We start from the raw sequence: 25587 nt of genomic DNA on the forward strand, positions 1-25587 counted from the left end.
CCTTATTTTTATTATATATCTTATGTTACTTGAATAAGTCTATCTAATTCTACATCTTAGCTTACCTCAGTAAAAAGTAATATCCAGATCAAATAAAAATGACATAATGCTTTCTTACTAAGCTGAGCTTTGTGGTAGTAAGTATTAATGGATATGCAACATTTGCCAGCAAAGTAACAAATTTTGTTTGAAACAGTAACATTTTCATAGGAACAGTCTCTAGTATAAAATCTTTATACCTGTCCCAAACTTACAATGCTTTGGCTAAATGGACTACTAAAGGTTTTACATTGCAGAAAACCCTATCCCCTGGCTTTCTAACAGAATGTCAACCTATTCATTTCTAGATGTAATTGAATTATTTTACTTTAATCCAGCAAGGAAGGTGATGGGACTCTGAGGAGAGGTAAAAAGAAAACAAAAAGAGATATAAAAAGGGGAGAAAGAATTGTGGTTTGGGGGAAGAGCCATGCTAAAAACCAAAAGAGAAAAGGGAAAATATTTGTAGATTAAAAGCAATTTAAATACAAAGAAAACAAAAACAAAGGAAGGAAAAACCTGACGTTACCATTCTCAGCCAAGATGGTAAAAAGCCTTTATATAGACTCATGAATCCTTCTCCTTGAACAGCCTGAATCAAGCAGTCAGTTGATGATTTATACAAAAGTCCCCTAAAAAGGAAAGTGGACAGTTTGCTAAACTTTTTGTGTGTAAATAGATGTATAAATAACACATAAATTAAAAAATAATCTAAGGAAACTTACTATAAGGAAACTTAAACATTTTCTGCTATTTTAAAACAAATAATATTTGTGGTTCAGTATATATAAATCACCTCTTTGGAGTTTAAAGATAATTTCTTTAGGTGTCTAAGGTTGACTCTTCGGATTCATCCCACCCTTAGTCTTATACTTAGAATTCACTCCACCTGATCTCTTCCAGAGAGAACATACTGTTTTATATCAAATCAAATTCTCCATGTTACCTGTAAGTCATAAGCTTCTGAAGAAAGTGCTCTGTAAATTCTCAGCAGAGTATATTTTCATAAACTCTTTGAAAACAATAAAATCACAATAAATACCTTGTGTCTAAAGAATATGATCATTAAATTAACTTATATCCCCAAATGCACAGTATTTTTCCATCAGACAAAGAGCAGGTAATTACATAAAAACAGTTTGCTGGTTGAAGACATGATCACACAGATCTATTTCTATCAAGAATAAATACAAGGAAACATCTTTAAGGAACATTATTATTACAGACATTTGAACACATGGAGAGTGATGACTTTGTATCTACCTTCCTTGTTTATCTCGTGGTTGATTCATTATTCGGCTTTTGATGACATCAGCAGGGGTTCCCAGAATAGAAGCTACCAGTCCAGAACATAAACTATAAATACAAATAAATGAATTTGAAGGATAATAAATATAGCGGTTTCTAAATTATAAGAAAAGGAAATTTGATATTTAGAAAGAATGGAATACTAAATATATTACTGTATTATTCTTCATAATAATCTTATTTTTGCTTAAAATCAATGCTTAATGAAATCATTAGAGAGGTAGAAAAAAATAAAAACTTTTTAAAAAGAATGTCCAGTCAACAAATATACATTGGACACCTACTGGTGACAGGCACTCTTCTAGGCAGTAAAGAGGACACATGGGATCCTGTCCCTGAGGCCCTTACTTAGGAAGAGGCAGAGAAGAAATGAATAATTTCAGATGCCGTTAAGTGCTACAAACAAAATAAAATGGGATAGCATGATAGGGAGTAACTGGGTGACAAGCCGTCGTGGAGAGGCTCTTGAGTGACAGCAGAATGGTGAGGAACAATTATGTAAAGACATGAAGGAAGAATGTTGCAGGCCAGAGGAACAGCCCAGGACAAGCCCTGACTCAGAAATGGTCATGGTGGGCTGAAGAGAGAGAGCGGCCAACATGGCCATGGCATCCTGAAGGAGTCCAGCCAGATGAAAGATTGAAGAAGCAGGCAGAGATCAGCCCATGAAGGCTATTGAAGGAGTGTGATTTTATTCTAGATGTGAATGAAAGTCACTGAGAGGACCTTCCGCCAGGCAATCACCTAATTTGGTTAATATTTAACCAATAAAAAAATCACTTTGACCAGTTTAAGCCTCATTCACTAAGCTATTCCATTTGAATATAATCTTACTTTCTTCTGTCCATCCTAAGGAATCTAAAATACAAGCCTAATTATAACATTTTCCCCTATTTATGCCATCTAAGACTCATTCCCTATTGCCTGACTTAGCTCATACACTGGCTGTCATACATATTACTCCAAGATCATATCTCTCTTCGCCCATTACGCTCTGACAATATAACTAAGTGTAGCTCTGTATTCACCATACTATGCAACACCTCCATGCCTGCACCCCTACCTAACTGGACAATTCCTGTTTATCCTTCAGTCTGTGCTCAGGCATAAAGTCTAATGAGTTTCTGTTTATCCCTTCTCCCTTTGTCCAACAAGGTTAATGGCTCCTTCTTGTCAGTGACTCAGAACAGACAAAATGGCTGTGGTCAACCTACTGCAGAGTCCGTCGCAATTCTGTAAATGAGTGACTAAAACGTTAAGAAATCACTAGTAGTTCATTATACTTGTGGGCATGAGAGGCAATACAGAGCATGAACTTCCACAAACTGAAAACCCACGAGCTGCTTTAAACTTTTCCACAAGAAAGACCTATGATGAAAAAAGGGGTGGTTGACTGAGTCATGGAGAATGAAGTCCCGCATCCCATAAGCTGAATCTACAGAAACTGGGATCAAGGCAGCCTGAATAACAGCTTATGTTTGGCTAATGGAAACCTGGAAAGGAAAATTGTGAAAAACTTTTAGGTCCTTCTGGGACATCAAATACCTCACAAAAATAAGGACCACTGACTTCTGTCCCAAGGCTTTTGAAGTCTCTGAAGGCTCTATGGCAGGGAAGTTGAAGCTACCTTAGGAATCTTCATACTCTCTCTTACTCTAAACTGCTGCAGCAGAAAGTACCCAGATTTTGTCTACCTCTTTCAGGTCAGGATTTATAATTCAAAGGGGAAAATACTTTAGAAATACTTGAATTCAAGGGACGGAACCCATATAACCTTTTTCACATTACAGCAAATGACCCAACTGTGCATATAACGTCCTTGGGTCTCTGTCCACACGACAGGTATCGTCTATGTGGAAAGAGCTCTTGTTTCACCATATACATTCCAGTAGGTGTACCCTACTGCTCTTTTTATATTCTTTCCTATTAGTTCAGATTCTTTGAAAGTTTAATACCATTGGTTTTAATATACCTTAATATTTTCACAAAGGAACCTCTTAACTAACACCTAATATAGTGTGATCTGGCTAGACTTCTTTAAAACATAAATATTAAAAGACAGAGAATAATGTATTCAGGAGGCCTCAAGGAAGATGGTATCTAGAGTCAAAGGGAAAAGATAGAGCAATAAAAGGAACATTGATTTCGCCCAAGTTACTTGCACTGAAATGGACATTGCTGCTTTTTGCTATTGGCCTTCATCACTCCTGGCTAGCAACAGCCCAAAATGAAGCCGAGGACACAGCTGAAGTGATAACAGACAGAAAGTGACTGGGCGAGTCTTCTGATCTCTCCAGGAGGCCACGTGGCTATCTGCAAGACCAGGTTCAGATACTCCCTCAGCACTGTTTCAGAGAAAGCCAGCCTTTTAAGGATGAACTAAACAAGCATGCTCATGTGTCATCTTCACACAGAGTAAACTCGCCTTTCTTACAGTTTTACCTCTCAACAGCCTCATGATTTAAAAAGAAGAAAAACAAGGTTATCCTGCTCTTTCTGTCCTATATCATTTCCTGACCATTAATTCAACTCCCTACTTTTCCTGTTTCCTTGATTAACATAACTTGCTACATGCCTTCCCACCTCACTAAAATCCTGGCTTGTCTTTTCTGCTCCTGCCCTACCCCAGGACTTTTTACTTACCCCATTTTTAGAAATTGTGGTAAAATAGACACAACATACAATTTACCATTTTAATCATTTTTAAGTGCACAGTTCAGTGCTTACACCGTTTTTATTCTTCTTTATATCAAAATTTTTTTTTCCTTAGGTGTTGGATGTCTCATATAAAGCCCTCTGGTTGTACAGCTACAATCCCCTTCATTTTCTTCTAGGACACAGTATCCAGAACTTCCAGACCACACAGCACCGTTTATCTACTTAGATTTGAGTTCATCATTAGCAACTTCTGAGCTGCCTCATATACCACACATATTCATACCAACCCATTTAAAAAACTGATCCAGTGGGTACAGCTTAAAAAGGAAACAAATGCCCATCATCCTAAAACCTGAATTAGAGAAGAATAAGACTAAGTTATTTCACATTAGGACTGGAATATATACAGCTGGAAATCTTGTTTTTCCACAAAAGACAGATCTGTTTGGTAGGGTAGTGTATGTTAGGAAGATTTACACCTGCCAGGAAATCCATGATTCTTTGGCTAGATGTGGTATTTCAAAGACCATTTGGATAGAAAGACAATGAAATAGAGTGTTAATATCAATGTGGTACTATAGGACAGACCTGAGTATCTTGCTTCTGGAGTAGATCATAACACCAGAACAGACCAGCATCCTGAAAGATGAAAACATCTCACAAGGTGACTCAGCTGGGTAGAAACTGGAGACAAAAGTCTCCTGGGCAGAGTGAACAGCATGAACAAAGATAGTGCAGGAAAGATGGCAAGGGTAGATACAGATATAATACATATGTTTATCAGGATGGAAATAAGAAGTGGAAGGAGGCCAAAATCCTCAGTTTTCTCTGAAAGAGGAGGCCAGACTATTGGCTACAGAAAGTCTGGTGTAGCTTGTGAACAAATCTGGGTGAGAATGTGGAATGGAAAAGAATGGTAAGTAAAGACATAGACAAAGATTGCTCTAGTAGCACTAAAGATCACACTTATTTTAAGAGTGGAGGAATGAAGAAAAACTACTCTAGGAATATAAAGCTAAGGTGAATCTGAATTAGGAATTGCTTATATCTATATATCTCCAAATCTCACTGGTTCAACACTATTAATATACTTTTGGGGTCATCTAAATAGCATAAAGCATTCTGGAATTTGGACACAAGATCAGAAGCTAAATGAAATCACTATAATGTTATGAACACTAGACATCTATAAAGTAACTCAATCTAATGGATAATCTGAAATTGTGTTGCAAAGAGATAAGATACTGCTTCTTCCTGGAGTGCTCTTCTTCCTGTCTCTGTCAAGAGCTACAGCCCTTCAAAACACCTAATTCTAGCTCCTTTATAGGCTCCTCCAAGTGGTTATTTTTTTCTTCCTCTTCTGAATGCTACAGAAACTAGTCACTTTGTTTCAGCATTTAAGATTTTATTTATTTATTTGAGAGCGAGAGAGAGAGAGAGAGAGGGGAGGGGTAGTGGGAAAGGGAGAGGGAGAAGCAGACTCTCTGCTGAGCAGGGAGCATGACAACGCAGGGCTCAATCCCAGGACCCTGGGATCATGACCTGAGCCAAAGGCAGATGCTTAACTGACTGAGCCACCCAGGTGCCCCTGTATATTTTTATGTTTGTCTTGTTTTCACCTTGGTCAACTCCCTGCAAAGGAGCCTGGATTACCCTTTGTACCTGCTGCAGGGCCCTGCAGGTGCCTTTATCATAAAAGATGCTCAAACATATCTGTGGAATTGAATTGGAGAATTGATCAACAGAATCTGACCCCAGGAGGGTCCCATCAAGGTGCAAATATTTGGGACCATTTAATATGAAACATTCTGCAATTTTGTCTCTCTCTTCCCCATTTTAACTGCAAAAAATTTTAAGAAAATTGTTCTTTTTAAATGTACAATCACATTACTCTAAGGGTAATATCACTAGATTCTCGATCAAAAGAGACAAAAGGTTAGAATTTATGCCAAATATGAAGAAAAGTAATATAGAAAATAATTCAAACTAAAATAATCACCTACCTCGATAAACCATGAGTCATGATATTGTCCTCAAGTGGTGTATTCAGTACCAAATAGTGTTTCACTGTATCGTAAGTGGTTAAATCTGGCAATAAAAAGAAAAAGAAGGCTGAAATATTCATTTGGCAATGAATTTCTTTTATGTTAAGAATATATTAGTCTTAGGATGCCTGGGTGGCTCAGTCGGTTAAGCCTCCGACTCTTGATTTTGGCTCAGGTCATGATCTCAGGGTCATGAGATCGAGCCCTATGTGGGGTTCCACGCTGAGCATGGAGCCTGCTTAAGATTCTCTCTCTCTCCCCCTATCTCCCTGTCCCTCTCATCCCCCTGCTCACATACACACTCTCTCTCAAGAAAAAAAACATAAAGAATAGGTTAGGCTTGGGGCAGGAATGTGTACAAGGATGAAAGATACCATTATCATTCTCAAGCACAGGAAAGCGACCTGCAGATGAAAAAGAAAAAAAAAAAAAAAGAATAGGTTAGGGTTGGGGCAGGAATGTGTACAAGGATGAAAGATACTATTATCATTCTCAACCACAGGAAAGCGACCTACAGATGGAGGGGGAGAAAAAGAGGAAGAGAGACAGACACTCAATTATATTGTTTGAACATCTGAATCCAGCTATGCCTAATGTCAGCTCAACCCCTGGACTTCTTAGTATTTGAGATGATAAATTCCTTTTTTAATCCTAAGTAGGTTGAGTTGAAATTCTGTCACTTATAAATAAAAGGTCCTGGCCATTATTCTACATTAAGCTTTTTATATATTTTTTTTCTAATGACAATGAAGAGCTGTTGAAGAGTTTTAAACAGGGCAGTAATATATTACAACTCTGGAGTTTTATAATGACTACCTACAGTGAAGTACAGGAAGTAATTATAAAGAGGCAAGAATGGATAGATACATTTGGTCATTCACCAAATATGTGTCTACCGTGTGGTAGTAGGCATTATTCTAGGTGCTGGGGTAAGAGCCATCGACAAACTGAACAAAATCCTCATTCTTTGTTGAGGGATGAGACAGCAAGCAAATACGTAAACCACAGCATTTCAGATAGTTGTAACTGCTCTGAAGACAAATAAGGCAAAGAAAGGGGATAAGAATATCAGAAGGTGGAGAAGAATGATGTATGTGAATTTTAAAGATGTGATCAGGGAAAGCTTCTTAATAACATCTAAACAGAGACCTAAAGGAAACATGAGGAAATAAACCTTATAGCTATCTAAGAAAGGGTGTCCCAGGAAAAACAACATATGTATTATATCCTTGAGGCAAAAGTCAGCTTGGTATGTTAGAGGAACAGCAAGAATACTGGTCTAACAGGAGCAGAGTAAGCAAGGCCTAGAGAAGTAGCAGAGTCCAGAAGATGGGGAGATACAGAAGCCAGGGCAGGATTTTGAGCAGAGCAGTGATGACTCTGGATTACTATTTACACGGACATTTTGGCTATTCTCCTGTGACTAGACTACAGGGAAACAGGACAGATTAGAGATGAGACTATTGCATTTATTCTGGTGAGAGATGATGATGGTTTGGATAAAGGAGTTGTGGAGCACTGGTCAGATTCTAGATATGTTTTGAAAGCGGAATCACCAAATTGAATAGAGAGGGAAAGAAAGGAATCAAAGATGACTACAAGATTTTGAGCTTAAACAGTTTGAAGGGCAGAGCTGCCATTTTTGGAGATGGTGAAAATGAGAATTGACTAATTTAAAATGTTTTAAGTAAGATGATGGAGTGGTGACCTTGATCAGAGCAGTTTCCAATGCATGGTGGGACAAAATGGCTGTGAGGTAGATATAGGAAGACTAGTTTGGAGGCTTCGTAGTGATCCAGTAGAAGGAGGTAAATAATACTTGGACAAAGGAGTGGCTCCAGGGATGAAAAGAAATGGATGGATGTGAGATACAGCTAGGAGACAGAAGTGGTTGGACTTGGTGACCGATTGGCTATAAGGAGTAAGTGAAAGGAAACAGACAAAACTCAGGCCTAGGTTTCTGCATTGTTCAAGTGAGAAGGTGAGATATCATATATTGGGGTTGGGAAGAATGGAGAAGGAAGTAGTTTGATAAACGAGTTTGGTTTGGACACAAAGTGATATATTCAAGATAACCCAAATAAACATGCTGAGTAAATAGCTGGAAGCTGGAAGAGAAATTTGAGCTACAACAGATTTTGAAGCATGAAATTGAGAAATTACAATCAGTAAAGATTCCTGATAACTAAAATAGCTACCAATATGATGCAGTAGCCATGGATGGACTGAAATAGCAAAATAAAAAAAAAAAATAGATTTACTTCCTTTGATGTTTAAGTGATATGTTACTATAACCCTCAAAAAGGCCATTCCTGGGGCGCCTGGGTGGCTCAGTCATTAAGCACCTGCCTTCGGCTCAGGTCACGATCCCAGGGGCCTGGGATTGAGCCCTGCATCGGGCTCCCTGCTCAGCGGGAAGCTTGCTTCTCCCTCTCCCACTCCCCCTGCTTGTGTTCCCTCTCTCACTGTGTCTCTCTTTCATTTTCCCTTTTTTTAAAAAAAAGGCCATCCCTTCATTTCCTTCAATTCCATAATTTTGGTCTTAGAAACAATCCTTTCATTCAATAATACGTTCATCAAATGTTTACTGACTACATAAGGGACTAGTTAAATAATGATAAATAAAACATCCTTGCCTTCAGGGGACTCATTATTGAGTGGAGGAGATAGACACACAGTAGAAAGCAATGGAATGAGGTACAAGTGATCACAGAGATAAGCACCGGGAACTACAGAAACTCATAAAAGGGCATCTCACACAACACAGCTAGGGAAGGGTGGTTGTAGGGTTCAGGAAAAATACAAGGTAGAGAGACATCTCAGCGGCGTATGAAAAGATCTGCAGAAGGATACCAAATAGAAGAAGAGGGAAGTTGAGAAAGTAGAAGGTGAAGAGCAGCGTGCTATGTGCAGGCAGAGGAACCTTCTAGCTCATGACTCTGCTTCACTCTTTACTCCTGAATCAGTGAATTGCTCAATTCCCTGAAGGCACCTGTTGGATTGTAAAGACCTTCTATATTATGTTACGAAATTTCCACTTTCTTCTGTGAGTGATGAGAAACCAGTAAAATGTTATAAGGGTCCCAGTAACATGTTCAGACCTGTGTTTTAGATATATCCCTCTGGATACTGGGTATAAATTTGAGGACCGAGGAGAAGACCAGCCCTAGCTGTGTGGCTTTGATAGTGAGAATTGTAAAAACGGTCATTTTAAAGACACTAAGGTGGTAGGTATTGGAGAGGGTACACTTTTAAGAAATATTTAGAAGACAGAAGCAAGGGACGCCTGGGTGGCTCAGTCAGTTAAGCATCTGCCTTCGGCTCAGGTCACGATCCCAAGGTCCTGGAATCGAGTCCTGCATCGGGCTCCCTGCTTCTCCCTCTGCCTGCTCTGCCTGCTGCCCCCCTCTGCTTGTGTGTTCCCTCTCTCTCTGACAAATAAATAAATAAAATCTTAAAAAAAAAAAGACAGAAGCGGTTACTGACTATGAGAAGTGAGGGGCAGGATGAGTTAAGGAAACGTTCAGGTTTCCAGTCTGGGATGCCTGCTGCACAAGCTGGGGGAAGAGCTGGACATTCTGGATATAATGATTGTCACAAGGTTACATGTGCCAGTTTGGATCTTGGAGGAGGGTGTGGGTAGAGAGGAGGCCTTAGAAATAGTTTAGTCCTATCTCCTTATTGTCACAATTTGCTTGTTTTAGGAAATCCTTTTCATAGATCACCATGGAGAAAAGGGAAAATACTCTAGAGAAAATATTCAGTTAAGGTGTTACAACATAAAAGAAGACTGCTGCCAATGTATATTACTAAAAATAATAAAATAGAATTTTTCATTTTCCCTGATGTCAGTGCTTATCATTACAATGGTGAAGGCAGTTAGGACTTATCAGAGTTCAATAAAGTTTCCATTACCTCCCATATTCACCAGTGCTGCTCTTTGTATATTGGGTACCCAGCCTGCCCAAAGCCCACGTATTCCTCCTTCAGATAAGATTTTTGCAAATGCATGATGCACACCACGAAATCTAAAGGAAAAATAATAATGAAATGTGAAAAGTCTATGCATTTCTATGGAATGCAACTGGATAAACTTCACCTATAGCTGTTATGATTTGGAGTAAAATAACATCTTAATTATCCAGAACTGTTAGAAATTTTTAAAAAGTCAATCCTCACATATTCTCATAAAAGAAATGACATTTTTAGTCCAAAGAGTAGGGAGGCCAATCTTATAATAGAAGTTCTTAAAATTGAATACTTTTTTGGCTTATAAAAATTTACTACCCTATCCTGATTTTGTTCATTTTTTTTTTTTTTGTACACAGGTGAAAAATGGTGCTGAACCATGAATCAAATCTGGAAACCTCTGTTATAAAATAATAGTCTGGGTTCTATATAGTCAGAAATACCTAGAGTCCAATGCCACCTTTACCACTTAGTAGCTGAGTGGCTTTTACTTAGGTACTACATTCCCTGACTCTCACCAAAAAGATAATATGACATATTTATTGGGCATGCATAATTGCTATAATGTTACATGGGAAGTTATATTCACAAATGATGGTCATTGTAGTTAAAATCTGTTATGCACTTGTTAAGCACAAGACTTTTTATATACATAAGATAAATTTTATTCCTTAAAACTCTATGAAGTGTGAATTTACATTCCAATTTCCATCTGAGGAAACTGAGGCTTAGAGAAGTTAAGGAACTTGACTAGGGTCAGAGCTAAAATGTGGTAAAGGCTGGATACGAATCCCGGGTTGTCTGACCCCAAGGTTGATGTTTTTTACAACAATAGGAAATGTTTTTTACTACTATATCAAACCAAAAATTTCCAACAGTGAAGACGAAGGGGAAAAATTGATGAGATGAGTTAAAAACTCAGATTTTTCTGGATCCCAATAGTTCTCTCCATATAGCCAACCATGGCAACATCACTTCTTCCTGCTACTTTAGTAATTAATTAGAAGTTGTTACAAGATGACAAAATGGGTCCTGGGATTCTGTAAACTACTTGGTTAAGTCTGAGTGGTACCCTTTCTCCTCTGTGGTGGGTGTTCTCTCTGTTTGGAGGGCTCAAGGGGGGCCTGGACTGCCAAGCCCAACCTCAACTTCCACTGAGCCAGCTAGAGGGGCAGCACTGTGAAGAGCAGTGGTCAGTGAGAGTGATGGGCTCCCAAAGGAGGTCCCAAACCCTCCTTCACCTCTGGCCCAGCCACAGACCTGCAGTGTTCAGAGGAGCAGACCTCTTCATACTCAGCCCAACGCATTCTGCACTTTTCCTCTTTTCTGGGAGAGGTCTATCAATCTCTAAGATTTTGCCCCTTTCCCAGAGAAACAGACTAAGTGGTATTTTAATAAATTGTTGAACATGAAGTCCTTTGAAGAAAGGCAGACTTCAATAATGTAGAGTAATGCAACAGGAGAATTTTGTATCACAAAGGCCTAATAAAAACCTTCCTTAAACTTGGGGAAGAGAGGAGGAATGGGATTAGACAAGGAAGTGGGAAGAACTTACAAGGTCAATCTTGCTCTTTCCCTTCTTTCAGGGATAAAGGGAAAGGAACCTAGCTTTTAGCCATGGAAGAGCCGAGGCAGTCTAACTGTCATGCAAACCTTCTGAACAGTCCCTTTTAAAGATAAAGAAACAGAGAGTAGGAGTGCTAAGTGACTTCTACAACACTAAACCACAACAGCAAAATTGGGGTTCACACTGGGGCAAATTGCAAATTTTAGTGATCAGACTCTTTATATCAAGCTGTAATGGGACAAGTCTAGCTGATTAGGCTGGAAAAAGCAGCAAACAGCTACGAACACATATAATTTTTCTGATAGAGAACACGGGCACCTTATCATGCAATGAAAAGATCCGTGTTAGCCCTCCTCTTAATGAATACATCCTCCAAGTTGAAAGAGTCAGAATTAATGTCTTCACTGAATGTTGGATTACAAAAATGCATAAATCAGTAGGTACATGTTCAAACTATGACGGGGGGAAGGAATGGAATCAGTTAATTGGAGAACTTACCGCAAAGGTTTTCCTTCAAGTTTCCTTTTTCCTTCCATTTGCATCTGAACCTTCACTAGATCAGTTGGGTTGGCTAAAAATTGGCCAACAACACCAGCCATCATACCTCCAATTACTGATTTCCTAATTACAAAGGGAGATACATTTTTTAATAGTTTCTGTTAATTTTGCAAATTTTGTAGTGAACAGTACCAAGCTGGTCCAGCCCCTGCATAGGGGATTTAAGACAAAGTGAAGAAAAGGATGGACATACGAATCACAGAGGAAAGTAGATGGTTTGTCTGTTTATTGAAGGGAGGGTTAAAGGACTATAAGGAGTTGAAATTCAAATCTGGTTTCAGGGGCCTTCTATGGCCTGAAATTCAAAAGAAGGGCAGTTGCTTCAAAGTTATAAATATCTGAACTAACCATTTAATTGTAGTTTAATTCTGACCACAGGGGAATAAAAACAGCATAGATGTAATCAGTCTAACACACAAAAGCTGGTAAGTCAGAGTTTGTAAATTACTATTTTAGTAGTTTTGCAAAGTAAAGGGGGGTTGATAACTTTTTTCTCTTCGAAGAAACTCTCTCTGCCCCTAGACTCTTCCTTCTCCTCACCTCCCAAAGCCAACAGTGATCAAATCTAGACTACTATACTTAAACATGCTTTGAATCCATCCCCTCCTCTCCATTCCAGCTACTTGTGTTGCAGACCAGACTCTGATCATCTTTTACCTTTTCTTTGAAGAAAAGGGATAATTTCTTTCCTTTTACTCTAAAACTATATTTGAAGAGGTACAAATGGGTATAAAGTAAAAAGAGTCCCTATTATGAGTTCCCTTCCTCTGAAGCAATCACAATTACTAGTTTCTTATGATTTCCTGCACATAATAATAATGCATTCACTGATTGCTTATTATTTCAGGCCCTGTTCAAGCATTTTAAAAAACATTTATTTTTCATATCAACCCTATGACATTAGTACTACTGTTAAATCCTCTTTACAGATAAGGAAACTGAGGCATAAAAGCAGTTAAAGGACAGCTCAAATCACATAACTAGTGAGTGGTACGGCCAAGGCGTAACAGCAGCGAGTCTGAGTGCAGACTACACAGTCTTAAGCACTAAGTTACAATCGATAGTTTGTGTACACACAAATGTATATGTATAAATACTCGTTTTTAAAAGAACATATGTAGGGGTGTCTGGGTGGCTCAGTCGGTTGAGCCGCCAGCTCTTGGTTTCTGCTCAGGTCATGATCTGGGGGGTCGTGGGATCAAGCCTCACATCAGGCTCTGCACTCGGCTCGGGGTCTGCTTGAGATTCTCTCCCTCTCCCTCTGCCCTCCCCTTCCCCCACTTGCACTCTCTCTCTCTCTCTCTAAAATAAATAAAATCTTAAAAAAAAAGCACAAATGTAGAATGCCAGGTTGTATACTGTTCCACATCTTAATTTTTCCCTAATAATATCCTTTAAGATATATTTTTCCTAATAATGTATCTCAAAAGTTATCAATTCATATAGAGCTGCTTCATTTTAAAAAACAGTTTCATAACATTCCATTTTATGGACACATAACAATTTATTTAGACAGCTTAACTTTTAACTAAGAAATCTGAACATTTACATGGCATTTGATAGGCCCTGCAAATTGTTTTCCATAGAACTTGTATCAATCTCCATCAACACCAACAGCCTAGGAGCGTGCCTGGTTCTCACAATGATGAACACAGCACTGTTTTTTCTCTTTGAGAATGTCATAACTACTGCCTCCTCAGTAATTGTGACATAATTCTAATTGTTTAGGCATCTGTCTCTATTACTGTGTGCTCAGTGATGGCAGGGACTACTATCTTTTTCATTACTCTAGCCTCAGTATTGGGTACAGGACAGGCACACCATGATCACTCAATCAAAAACACCTCTTGATTGAATTGTTCTGACTGGGTCAAAAGACATCAAGCCCATCTACCCTGAGAGTTGACTTCACAGTGAAATATTTCCTTTGAACCCTTTATACCTTTCTCTTCTGGGGGGAATTACAGAATGTAAGGATTATTAATCTATTTCATCACTAATTCTGGGAAAACAATTAGTATATTTTAGTACATTATAATTTTTTTAAACAAAGCCAAGAGATTTTACCTGAAAGGTGAAATTCTGCTTATTACTATTTTCTTATAGTTGTGACTTAGATTTTTTTTAGCCCAGAAAAGATATTATAGACATCCTTATAGGTTAGTCATATAAAACCTACCTCATTCTTTCAAAGCTGTATATTATGCTTCCCTGTATATATCAAAATTTATCTACTTCCAAATTGATAATTATTTAATTTTTTAAAAAAAATTACTATTCTCAACACTGCTACAGTCAATATCTGTGTGTGTGGGTCTGTGTGTTTATGCATAGGTATGGGTATCTCTGAATGTGAGTATATCATAAAGGAAGAGTTGCTGGGTCAAAAGATTACACATTTAAACACTTTAACAGGTACTATATTCTCCAAAAAGACTATATAGTAACTTATATTCCTGTTAACAGCTTAATGGCTAAAAGACAGTTTTAATTAGTTTCCCTGATCACTGGTGAGGTTGAACATTTTTAAATGTTTAATGAACATTTATATTTTTTCTTTTGTGAATTTTGTCTGTTGATATCCTTTCCCTATTTTCTTTGTGTTTTTATATTTTTTTAATTTATTGGTATGAGTTCTATGTATATTATTTATAATAACTTATTTTTGTTTCTGTTATAAATATAACTGATATGCAGTTACATTCATTATCTCATCTAATCCTACAAAAACAAAAGCCTGATGGTAGGCATTACTTCTACAGCTAAGAAAACTGAAGATCAAAATGGTAAAGTAGTTTAACCGGATTACATACGTACTAGTAGAGCAGGAATTTGAGCCTATCTCTGTGTAACTCAAAAGCTTGTCTCCCAGTAGAAAGAGGCATGAAGAAGGTGCTCTTTTAATATTGGGACACCTGGGTGGCTCAGCCAACTAATATTGGGACACCTGGGTGGCTTAGCCAGTTGATCTGCCTTCGGCTCAGGTCATGATCCCAGGGTTCTGGGATCGAGTTCTGCATCGGGCTCCCTGCTCAGCGGGGAGCCTGCTTTTCCCTCTGCCTGCCGCTCCCCCTGCTTGTGCTCTCTCTCTGACAAATAAATAAATAAAAGCCATTTTTAAAAAAAGGAATTCTTTTAATATTAAAATATTAAATAATATATATGCAAAATTTCATATACATATGCAAATGTATGTTTGTGTACAATGTGCAGTAAATGCTCACTTATTTGGATTTATATTCTAATTATTTATTATTTTAAGCCTATAACTTGAGGCAATTTGGGTACAAATACAAAATTTTATACAAATCTAATGGATACACATTAGTGCCTTAGGGTCAATAGTATATATTATTTTCAAAACAAAACTTACCAAAGGGGATAATGCTTATCTTCACTTTTGCCAAATACAACTTCACGAAGATGTTCGTAAGTGACCATGCGGCCTCCGGAGTACACTGTGTAGAATGGATCATTTAAAAGGTGAATTCAGCTAGATGTTTAATAAAACAAGAGGGCATTTGACCTGGCCAGTTGACCTCTCTAGCTGGGTTGTTCTCTCATGCACACGTGGTCTTTTCTTGATGTTTCTGTAAAGGTGGCATGCTTTCTTAAGCCTCAGGCCTTCTCACATGCTGCCTGATTTTTCTTGAATGGATTCTTCCTCTCTGCTTTGCTAACTCCTCCTAGTCCTCCAAGACTCAATTCAAAGAACATGTTTTCTAAAGAGTGCTCCCTGACCTCCAGTGTTCTAGACTGCCAGCGCACCTGCCAAGCTTCTCCTCTGTTCCCCCAGAACTACCCAGGCATACGTTGAATATGACATTTATCACATTAACTAGAGATTAACTTGATTTTGTTGCTCATCTTTCCATCAGACCATGAGCTTTTCAGGGCAGGCTTTGTGTGTTTTCATTACTCTATGTGCCCTAATACAGAGCTTGGTACACAGCAGGCATTTTCATTTAATAAACATGCATAACTTCACTGGATAATTCATTATATTGGGGTAACTTTTTCAAAAAAGTTTGTAAAAAGTATGAAATGAATCTTAACTGTAAAGCCGTATATGATGGTCAACAAAATACAAATGAAAAGAAGTGAAACTCAAAGCAAGAATGGGAAGCAAAGGAGAAAATATAAAAAAAAAAGATTGGGAAATAAAAATCATTAAAATCAGTACATGGTATTCATAGAGAGCACTTTCCTTGATATTTCAGGAAGTCTGATAAAATATTTTAACATATTCACAAATACACAAAGCACTAAAACAACAATAGTCTCTATACACACTTCTGGAAAGCTCTTGATGAAGACACTGTAACTCACTCATCTGAAGAACTGAAGCTTTAAAAATCATAAGCTGGTAAGTGTTAGTACTGGACCCTTTTCTGGTCAAGGGTCCCTATGTACTTGCAGAAATATTATGAACGTAGAGGAGAAGAATGCCGCACCTGTCCTACCTCCGTTTGAAGCCAAGTTTATGTTCTGCTGTCCACAAGCTGAAAACCCAACAACTATCTTTGTGAGTGCCACTGGAGAAGCAGAGCAGAAAAGTATTCTCACTGGCTGTGGCACAGTTACAATTATTTCCTTTTAAGAGTGACTAAAGGCCCACACAGGTAAGTAGGTAGCCTTGGGAACTGAGGCGAAAATCAGCTGCACTGCAATCACTCAATTGCCAGTATTGGATCAGTCATCCCTGTGCTCTTTCAGAGTTGCCTAGTCTGTAGTGTATGGGACAAAGACTAGTGATATTTGGCATTTTAGTCAAATATATTTTAGTTTTCAAAGAACATGAAAAATTTAAATTTTGTGTTTTAAAGTTTCTAAAGTGGAGGAAAATATCAATTGCTCATTTTTTTTTCTTAAAAATCTTCGAACATTTAGAGAAGTAGAGAAAATAATTCCCTCTGTATCCTTGAGATGTATCAATTGCTAACATTTTTGCCATACTTGATTCATTTTTCTGCTTAATTATTTTGAAGTACATTACAGACATCATGACAGTTCATCCCTAAATGTCTTTATATGCATTTCTAAAAATTTAAGGCAATCATTCCTTAATAATTGGTGGTTAGTTTTCTTAAGAGAATATTCATTTATCACTGTAGTAGAAAAAACTACTGGATTTGGGCACAGCTAAACACAAAAGCAGAGGACACAAACACAGAACTCATAACAAACTTACCAGTTGGAATCAAGATAGATACCTATGTGTCTGTAAATGGCAGGTGTCACTCCTTGCCAAAGCTTTAGAAAGCCTTCTTCTTGAATAATCCCTAGGGCTGTGCGTACCATGCCCCTATAGGGAGCAGATTCTCTTGCACTGTCTCCCAACCGAGCAAGGGCAGCTTCTCCTTGCATTTGGAGTCGAGTTTTTGTGAGATCGAGGGGAAAGGTTGCTAATAAAAAAACAAAATGAGGGGGAAACCCATAACATTCAGAGAAACAAACAAAAATTCTAAAATTCTAAAGTCACAGGACTAATATTTTAGTCACCACAAGATCAGTGATTCTCAAATTTTAGAATACATCAGAATTAGTTAGAGAAATTGTTAAAAATTATTTCCTAGCCCCATGCCTATGGATTCTGAGTAGGTTGATGGGGGTTTAGAAATCATTCGATTCTTATGCACTCCCAAATTTAAGAATCACTGTCCCAAAGCACCCCCACCCCCAGATCATCAGGAAAAAAAAAAAGTGACAAGACTTGGGTTCTTTTTACTCAGAAATTTCAGCCTAAAATCTACGTTAGTCCTTAATTTTTGCTTTCCAATGGGAATAATTTCAGATATCCATATTCTGTGATGCTCCTTTGACTGCACCCATGATTAAGACCCAATATGACTTTTAGAATACTATACTAATTCTGATAGGTTCATAATAAGTGCAGGTGAAGCTGCATTCTGTAATTTCATGGGTGATATTCACTGATCTGAAGTTTGAGATATAGAAAATGTAATATAAAGTTTATACAAGGGCAGCATGCTCAATATACTTTCAATTAAGGCATATATTGAGTTGTTTTTCCAGTACTGAGTTTTATGTGTGGCCTCCTCATGAGGACCAATTGTACTTGAAAAGTTTTTTTCTAACGATTACATTTTGAATTCAAGAATACATTTTACCTTGAAACAGTGAAGCTAACTGGCCCACATTAGGAAGATCAAGCTCATAACTTTATACTCATAATGTCCCGAATAACTGAAGTAATCAGATTCAGGTAAGTTCATGAACATTATTGACATTACATGAGTCTTTTCAATGACCACCACTTGATAGAAAATCATAGTTATGCTTTTTCCAAGAGAAATCAGAGTAGGGGGAAGAGAATATTAAATCTTACCACTGGTCTTTGGAAAAAATATCTTGCTGATAGTTCCCCTAAAACAGAAGTAGTTTGCATGTAGAGAATTTAAACAATGCCTTATTAACATACGAACCCTGAAAAAACTATATAGGTTCTTCTATATTAACATGGGTTATGCCTCTCAAAATAATTCTGGTTTCCTTACTGGTTACTTAAATAATGTTTCAGGTTCTGATCCTAAAGTGTTTTGTACTCAAAACCATCCCATATTTTGATTTCCTAACTTCCATCCCCAGCCCCCACACCATTCTCCACAAACCTTTAACAAAAGGAATGTTTCTTTGCCATTGGTCACAGGGGGAAACATCAGGTTAAAAAAAAAAAGCTGGAAATATTTAATTCAGCAATCTGATTTTAAATTTTTTTTGAAAAAAGTTGAATTGTATTTCAGTAAAAACAGTGAATAACAGAAATTTTTCCCATCAGCTTTAAGAGAAGAGAAAGAGAAAAAATAGAGGGTCCAAAGGGCAAGAGTAGAAGAGCACAAAGGGCAAAACAATGGATCCTGTGCTGGCTGTGCTGGAAATACAAAATAAGTTAATTTTAGATGAGGACAAAGTAACATTTTCTAATGATAACACACCAAAGCTGTTGCTTGTTTTGTTTTTCAACAGGCAAGAAAATGAAAGGGTAATCTTAAAATGCACAGTGAAGGCTTCACAGGGAACACGCAGGCACTCTGCTCACAAAATCATTGGAAGGAACACCACGTGCTCATGCAAGGGCATCATAATTCTCCCTAGGTGGGCTCGAGTTTTCTCTGACTTGCTTATGCATAGGTAACTATCGGTCCTCTATGTTCTTACGATATTTAATGCTTTCATTATAATCAGTAGCACACTGTAACTGTCTGTCACTGCATGTCTCCCCACCCGCCTGTAAGAAAGGTCAGGGCTGAGTCTTTTAAGCACTATCACCACAGTCTAATATTGTAGTAATTACAACAATGTTGCAATTAATAGGTGCCCTGCCTTGGATTTCACATTTATATATTATCTACTTCTCAGACTCCTGAAACGTAGACACAGTATAGATGAGTTAAGCTCAAGGAGGACAACTGGCAGATGTTGAGAAGATGCTCAGTAAGTGACAGGTTAATAACTTAAGTCCTACGAGTCCACAAAAGATAATGACATGGTGAGGCTATGTAAGAATATAAACCAGAGAGATTATTTCAATAAGGATGAAGAGTGGACTGTGTTTTTAAAAGGTCATCCTCACAGATGGGAAAATGATTCCTATAGAGGAATGACAGCTCTTGCAGCTTCCAAGCGTAGACATTCAGACACAATAGCACACCTCTGAGGGAGACGGAATTGGAAGGAAAAGACCTTAGTGACCTCCAGTGCCGCGTCGTCGCAAAGCCAGCCTTGTCCCCGCCCTGCCACAACGGCCAGGCAGGTGTGCAAGAAGAGGGCGCAACCGAGCGGGCCGCACACCCCGGGGGGCCGAAGCCGCCCGCCGGTGCCCTCACCCCCCACCCCCAGCGCGGCACCTCGACGAGTCGCGGGGGAGGCCCAGGCGGGGGCGGCCGGGTACCTAGCTCGGCCACGGTAGCCGCGCAGCCTGACAGGAGGAACTTGCTCGCTCGGGGCCATCTCTGGGCAAGCGGCAAAAGCCTCTCCTCATCCTCTGGAACCGACATTCAGCAGCAAGACGGGACGACAATATACCCCTTCTGGCCGGCGCCCAGCGCCGCGGCTGGCCTGCCACTCTGCCAGGGCCGCCCGTCTTCAACCGGCGAGTGGTGGAGCGGGGACCATTTCCCTCGCTCGGCTCAGCCAGCCGGCCTCGCGAACCTACAGCTTTCCTCGCAGCCCCGGGCTGGAGAGCTCCACAGAACTGATAGCTGAACAACAACGCGAAGCCCACGAGGCTTCTGGGAAATGTAGTCCCCCGGACTGCGCGCCTCTTGGGCGCCATTCTCTGATTGGCCGTGAGCGAGGCTTACTCGGCGCCGCCAGCCCCGGTCCCCATGGCAACAGAGCAAGTTCTCCCCCCGCCTTCCACCCCTCGGCACCCGCACCAGTTTGGTCCAGCCCCTGCGTTGGGTCCAGCGTGGCCGGGTCTGGTAAGACTAGTGGAGGTGGGAGGAGGGAGCGATGATGCAGAAGTCATCTAAAAATTGGGGCGGGGAAAGGAGGCTACAGTTAGGAAGGCAAACAAACTGCGGAAGTTGTAGCAGACAAGTTGGGAGGTCCGGTAGGTGCCCCCTCCCAACAGGGAATGAGCCAGTGCCACGGCGGCAGGACTTTTCCCTTTTCTGATTCTGGAAGGTGCTAGACAAAAACATGGAACTAATTTCCCCAACAGTGATTATAATCCTAGGTTGCGTTGCTCTTTTATTATTCCTTCAGTGGAAGAATTTGCGTGGACCCCCGTGCATAAGGGGCTGGATTCCTTGGATTGGAGCTGGATTTGAGTTTGGGAAAGCCCCTCTAGAATTTATAGAGAAAGCAAGAATCAAGGTATGTGGCCTTAGCAGGTGGGGTTTCCGGAGGAGGTAATGTTTTCTTTTTTATTTTCTTTTATTGGATCTCAAATGCAACATTAAAACACAGGCAACATACCTGCTGTCCACAGACGATCATTCCTCAGCTATCAACAGCTAAACCTTATGCAAGTTTTTTCGAAAGAAATGGATTTTTATTGGTTATTAATAGATTTTTATCAGCTTGTAGCTTCCTTTTTGGAAGTAGGTATTAATTTATAAATGCTAGTTACTTCATCGTAGTTTAAAAGTCCTGAAGGTACACATATTAACTAAACACTTGGCAATAATTCGGAAAGACAAAAATGAAATACGGTTAATTTAAATTTATGAAAACGTGTAATAAATTAGTATCCTAACTGAATTTAACACCAGGCTGCTGTAAAAATTACTTGCAAACTTAGTCTTCACAAATTTAGCCCGCACTGTATTTTCAGCTGGTGTTATTATTTGATGATGATGAGATCCATTTTCACTGCATACTAAGGAGATTAGTAAGTTGTTGTAGTAGATGTTTTTGTCCTTAAAATAGCTTTCAAATATAGTGTATCTTTCAAAAATAGTATGTAAGTTACGGCCAACTTTTTTCCTTTATTTCAACGAATGCTTCAGTGTACATTCCCGTGTGTGTTGTGGGGTTGTGCTTTTGGCACTTATCCAATTGTTTCCTCAGAATAAATTCCTAAAAGTGGAATTGCCTAGTCCAATGACATGAACATTTAAATTGTTCATATTATTGTGTCACTCTTGCAAAAGAATGTAACAATATACAACTTTTCTTGATCTTTGAGTGTAGGGGATTGCCTAGTTCCTCATATTCTGGCCCACACTAGGTGCCATAAGTATTGGGAGTTTGATATAGGAAAAATGTTATATTTTAAAGGAATATTTCTTTGTCTCCCATAGCCTTCCTTAGTCATGATTTTGATACATTTTAAGGAACGTTATTTACAAGCATGTCTCAGAAGGTCAAGCAAGGTCAAAAAGATTATTCTGTTTGCTTCTAAAAGGTTTGTAGTTTTCCATTTTACGTTTAGGTCTGTGATCCATTTTGAGGGTTTTTTTTTTTTTGGTTTTGTTTTGATTTGGGTTTTTTTGTATGGTAAAAGTAAGGGGTGAGGTTAATTTCTTCCCCATCTTGATGTCCAGTTGTTCCAATATCACATCCTGAAGGACTGTCCTTCCTTCATTGATCGCCTTTGCAGCTTTTTAAAAATTAATTGGCCATATATATGTAGATCTATTTCTAGCCTTTCTATCCTAGTCCATTGATTATATACCCACTCCTTTGTTAATACTACACTGTCTTAAATACTCTAGTTTTATAGTAAGTCTTTAAATCAGGCAGTGAAAGTTCTCCGTATTTCTCTGTAATTGACTTGCCATTCAAGATTATTTGCATTTTACTCTAAGTTTTAGAACTGGCTTGTCAATATCTATCATAAAGACTGCTAGAATTATGAATGTAAGTTTGTTAAATCTATCGAAAAATTGGGGGAGAATTGACTTCATAACAATAGTAAGTCTTCAAATCTATGACTGCTGTGTATCTCTCCATTTATTTAGCTATATAATTTCTTTCAGAAGTGTTCTGTAGTTTTTGTGATGTGGTCTTGCCTGTGGTTGTTAACTATTTTATATTTTGAGGCTATTGTAAATAAGATTGCTTTTACTTTTGTTTTCCACTCGTATCCTGTTGAAACATAAAAAATACAATCTGTTTTCTGTATATTAACTTTATACCTTGTGACTTTATGCTAAATTCAGTTGATTACTTCTAGTAGTTACTTCGGAGATGCTTTAGGATTTTTATACATAAAACAATATGTCTTGTAAACAGATAAATTTACTTCCTTTTTTCTGATCTTGATGCTTTTTATTTCTTTTTTCTGTATTGTAATCAGTAGGATTTCTAGTATATTGATGAATGGAAGTGGTGAGAGTAGACAAGCTTGTCTTTTTCCTACTATTAGGGGAAATTGTTCGGTATTTCACCATTAAGTGTGATATTAACTGTAGATTTTTCAAAGGTGCCTATTTCAGTCCTGACCTTCGGCCCACACACAGAATTCATAGATGCCACCAAAGAAATAAATAGTGACTTATTATCTGTTCATGTCCATCGTTTCCCAGCTGCCAGTGAAATCCTTATTTCACCTGATTCTACCTCATCGTACACAGAAACAGAAGCATCTGCATTTGTTTTAAAAGTTGCAAAGTATTCCCTGAATCACAGTTTACCTAAACAGTGACTTAATGATTGACATAGTTTGTTTCCCATATTTTGCAGTTATAAATATTGTAGGAACAAGTGTCATTTCTATGTGTGAAAATGTATCAATAGAATGAATTATCAGATTCAAAGTATAAATGCATTTATAATTTAGAGTGAAATAGGAAACGTTTTGAGTGTGTTGAGCAGAGGAATGATGGGCTCTGATTTAAATCTTAAAGGTTCACTTTGGCTGCTCTGTTAAAAACAGGAATGCAAGAACAAAAGAAAGAAGATAAGTTGAAGGTTATTGCAATAATCCAAACTTAAGATCATTGTGGTTTCGGAGACTGTGGTTTCAACCATGGTGATGGCAGTGGAAATTTGGGAAGTGGCTGGATATATTTTGAAGGTGGAAGCAGCAGGATTTACTGGCAAGTTGCATGTGGTGTGTAAAAGAATGAAAAGGGCCCAAGATGACTCCAAGAAGTTTGGCTTGAGTAGCTAGAAAATGAGATTTGCTGTCAAGTGAAACAGCCACAAATACAAGAACTTACTGGAAGGGAAGAAGTTATCAGAAGTTCCACTTTAGCTATGTTGGAGTTTGATAAAAAATAAAATAAAATAATTAAAATTTTAAAAATTAAAAAAAAGATATGGTGAGATATGTTGGAGTTTGGGATGTTGATATCCAGGTGGGAATACTGAGTTAAGCAGCTGGATAAATAAATTTGGAGCTTGCAAAAGATGTCCACTGATGCATAGTTTCAGTCTCTTCTACCTATCTTCTATAGCTGTCATTTCCCCTGAAATTCTTTTCATATATTTATTTCTATTTAATTTTTTTTTCACATTTCTATACTCTCTTTTCCTTAGATTCTTTATTTCCTGTGGGTTATAGTATCCCTTGTGCTTCTCATCATTGTCATCTCTCTTTCTCTTTTTTAAGATTTTACTTATTCATTTATTTGAGAGAGAGAGAGAGAGAGAGCACGCATGAGTGGGAGTGGAGGAGAGTGAGAAGAAAAGAAAGAATCAGACTCACCACTGAGCATGGAGCCCAAAGCGATGCAGGGCTCCATACAAGGACCCTGAGATCATGACCTTAGCCGAAACCCAATTGGACACTTAACCAACTGAGCCACCCAGGCACCCCAGTCATTGTTATCTTTTATTCAAAAATGTCTTTATTGTTTCTTTCTTTCCTGCGTTCCTTTATGTCCTAATTTTCCTCTATTGTCTAGCTGCTTCTTTCATGGCTTCTTATATTTCTTCTTTGCTTATTTCCTTTGCAGTTGCAATTATTACATTAATTTTTTTAATTCCAAAAATAATTTTACATTACAGTTTTTTTTTTTTCCTTCTTTTATCCATGGACATCTTTTTGTATTACAGGTTTTAGGTACCCCATGGAGGAATGTTTCTGGTGAGTTACTTCATCTATAAGGAAGTTCTGCTCTCCTTTTTTTTTTTTTTTTTTTTAGAATTTTTCTTGTAGTACTGAATTTTTCCTTTTTTGTTTAACTGTATTTTAAGGAGTTGAGTTGTCTCGGACCAAGGAGGTTTTGCTTGGGGGCAGTTGCCTTCCAGGTTTCTTAACCTTTTATCCTCCCTTGCTACAGGGAGAATATAGTGTCTCTATGCACCCATGGCTCTGCTTTTAAGATATAATCTTGCAGATTTGAGCTCTCACTGCCTTTCTTCAATAGCTGCTGCTAATAAAAGAGGCGACCCGTCTTCCCAGGTGTACTTTTCACTTTTAGAGGATAGTGCTTCCTGGAGCCCACTTTCTGTGTTATCTTTTGCTACCCCCCTCAATATCCATGGCCTGTTTATCTTAGCCCATCTCATAGTGGTTCCAACTCTGTATATTTCCTTCTCATATCTCAGAGTGTATATTTCTGAGCTTTTCCATTGTTGAGCCCCCTGCACATCCCTTTTTCTTTCCCACCATGCTGTGATAGGTTCTAAGAGCAGAACTGAGGAGTTCTGTTGGAGTTTGGGATGTTGATATCCAAGTGGTATCCAAGTGGATGTTGATATCCAGGGGCAGACTGTTGTAGTTAGTAGATTTTCTTCTTATTGTCTAGCTCAATATGTTGCTTGTGCACCTATGTTTCATTCTCCTTGTGGCTCTGTGTGATTTCCAGGAAAGAAGTGGAACAATTCAGAAAGAAGTTGCCATAATGTCACTACCAAAATTGGAAGTCAATCTTCTTAAAAATTAGTTGTTTTTTTTTTTTTTCAGATAGGTCCATATTCTAAAGTCATGAACATATATACAATGAAAGGTCTTCCTCTCATCTCTGTCCTCTAGCTGTCTATCTTCTCTTCCAACAAGAATATTTCCATTCTCTTGTATAACTT

General features: G+C 38.4%; 2 protein-coding genes across 9 annotated transcripts in view; one reads left to right on the forward strand and one right to left on the reverse strand.

The window, feature by feature from the left end:
• SLC25A27 (solute carrier family 25 member 27) overlaps positions 1-20488 on the reverse strand; it is a 29481-nt gene extending 8993 nt beyond the window's left edge. For 2 of the 8 annotated variants that reach the window (XM_032409706.1, XM_032409708.1), the window contains exons 1-8: positions 20057-20449; positions 17358-17549; positions 15518-15602; positions 12085-12207; positions 9966-10078; positions 6009-6093; positions 1303-1395; positions 569-671 (exon numbers count right to left, since the gene is read on the reverse strand). In XM_032409706.1, coding sequence (XP_032265597.1) covers positions 569-671; positions 1303-1395; positions 6009-6093; positions 9966-10078; positions 12085-12207; positions 15518-15602; positions 17358-17549; positions 20057-20162 — 900 coding nt within the window. In that variant the 5' untranslated portion in view covers positions 20163-20449. The other 6 variants (XM_032409707.1, XM_032409711.1, XM_032409705.1 and 3 more) reach the window with 6 other exon arrangements.
• The window catches only part of LOC116635554 (24-hydroxycholesterol 7-alpha-hydroxylase), an 87765-nt gene continuing 82598 nt past the window's right edge, over positions 20421-25587 (forward strand). The window contains exons 1-2 of the mRNA XM_032409702.1: positions 20421-20588; positions 20875-20985. Of these exons, the coding sequence (XP_032265593.1) occupies positions 20493-20588; positions 20875-20985 (207 nt within the window). The 5' untranslated portion in view covers positions 20421-20492. The remainder of the gene's footprint in view (positions 20589-20874; positions 20986-25587) is intronic.

Source organism: Phoca vitulina, unplaced genomic scaffold (assembly GCF_004348235.1).
Source record: "Phoca vitulina isolate PV1807 unplaced genomic scaffold, GSC_HSeal_1.0 scaffold11, whole genome shotgun sequence".
Classification (NCBI taxonomy): domain Eukaryota; kingdom Metazoa; phylum Chordata; class Mammalia; order Carnivora; family Phocidae; genus Phoca; species Phoca vitulina.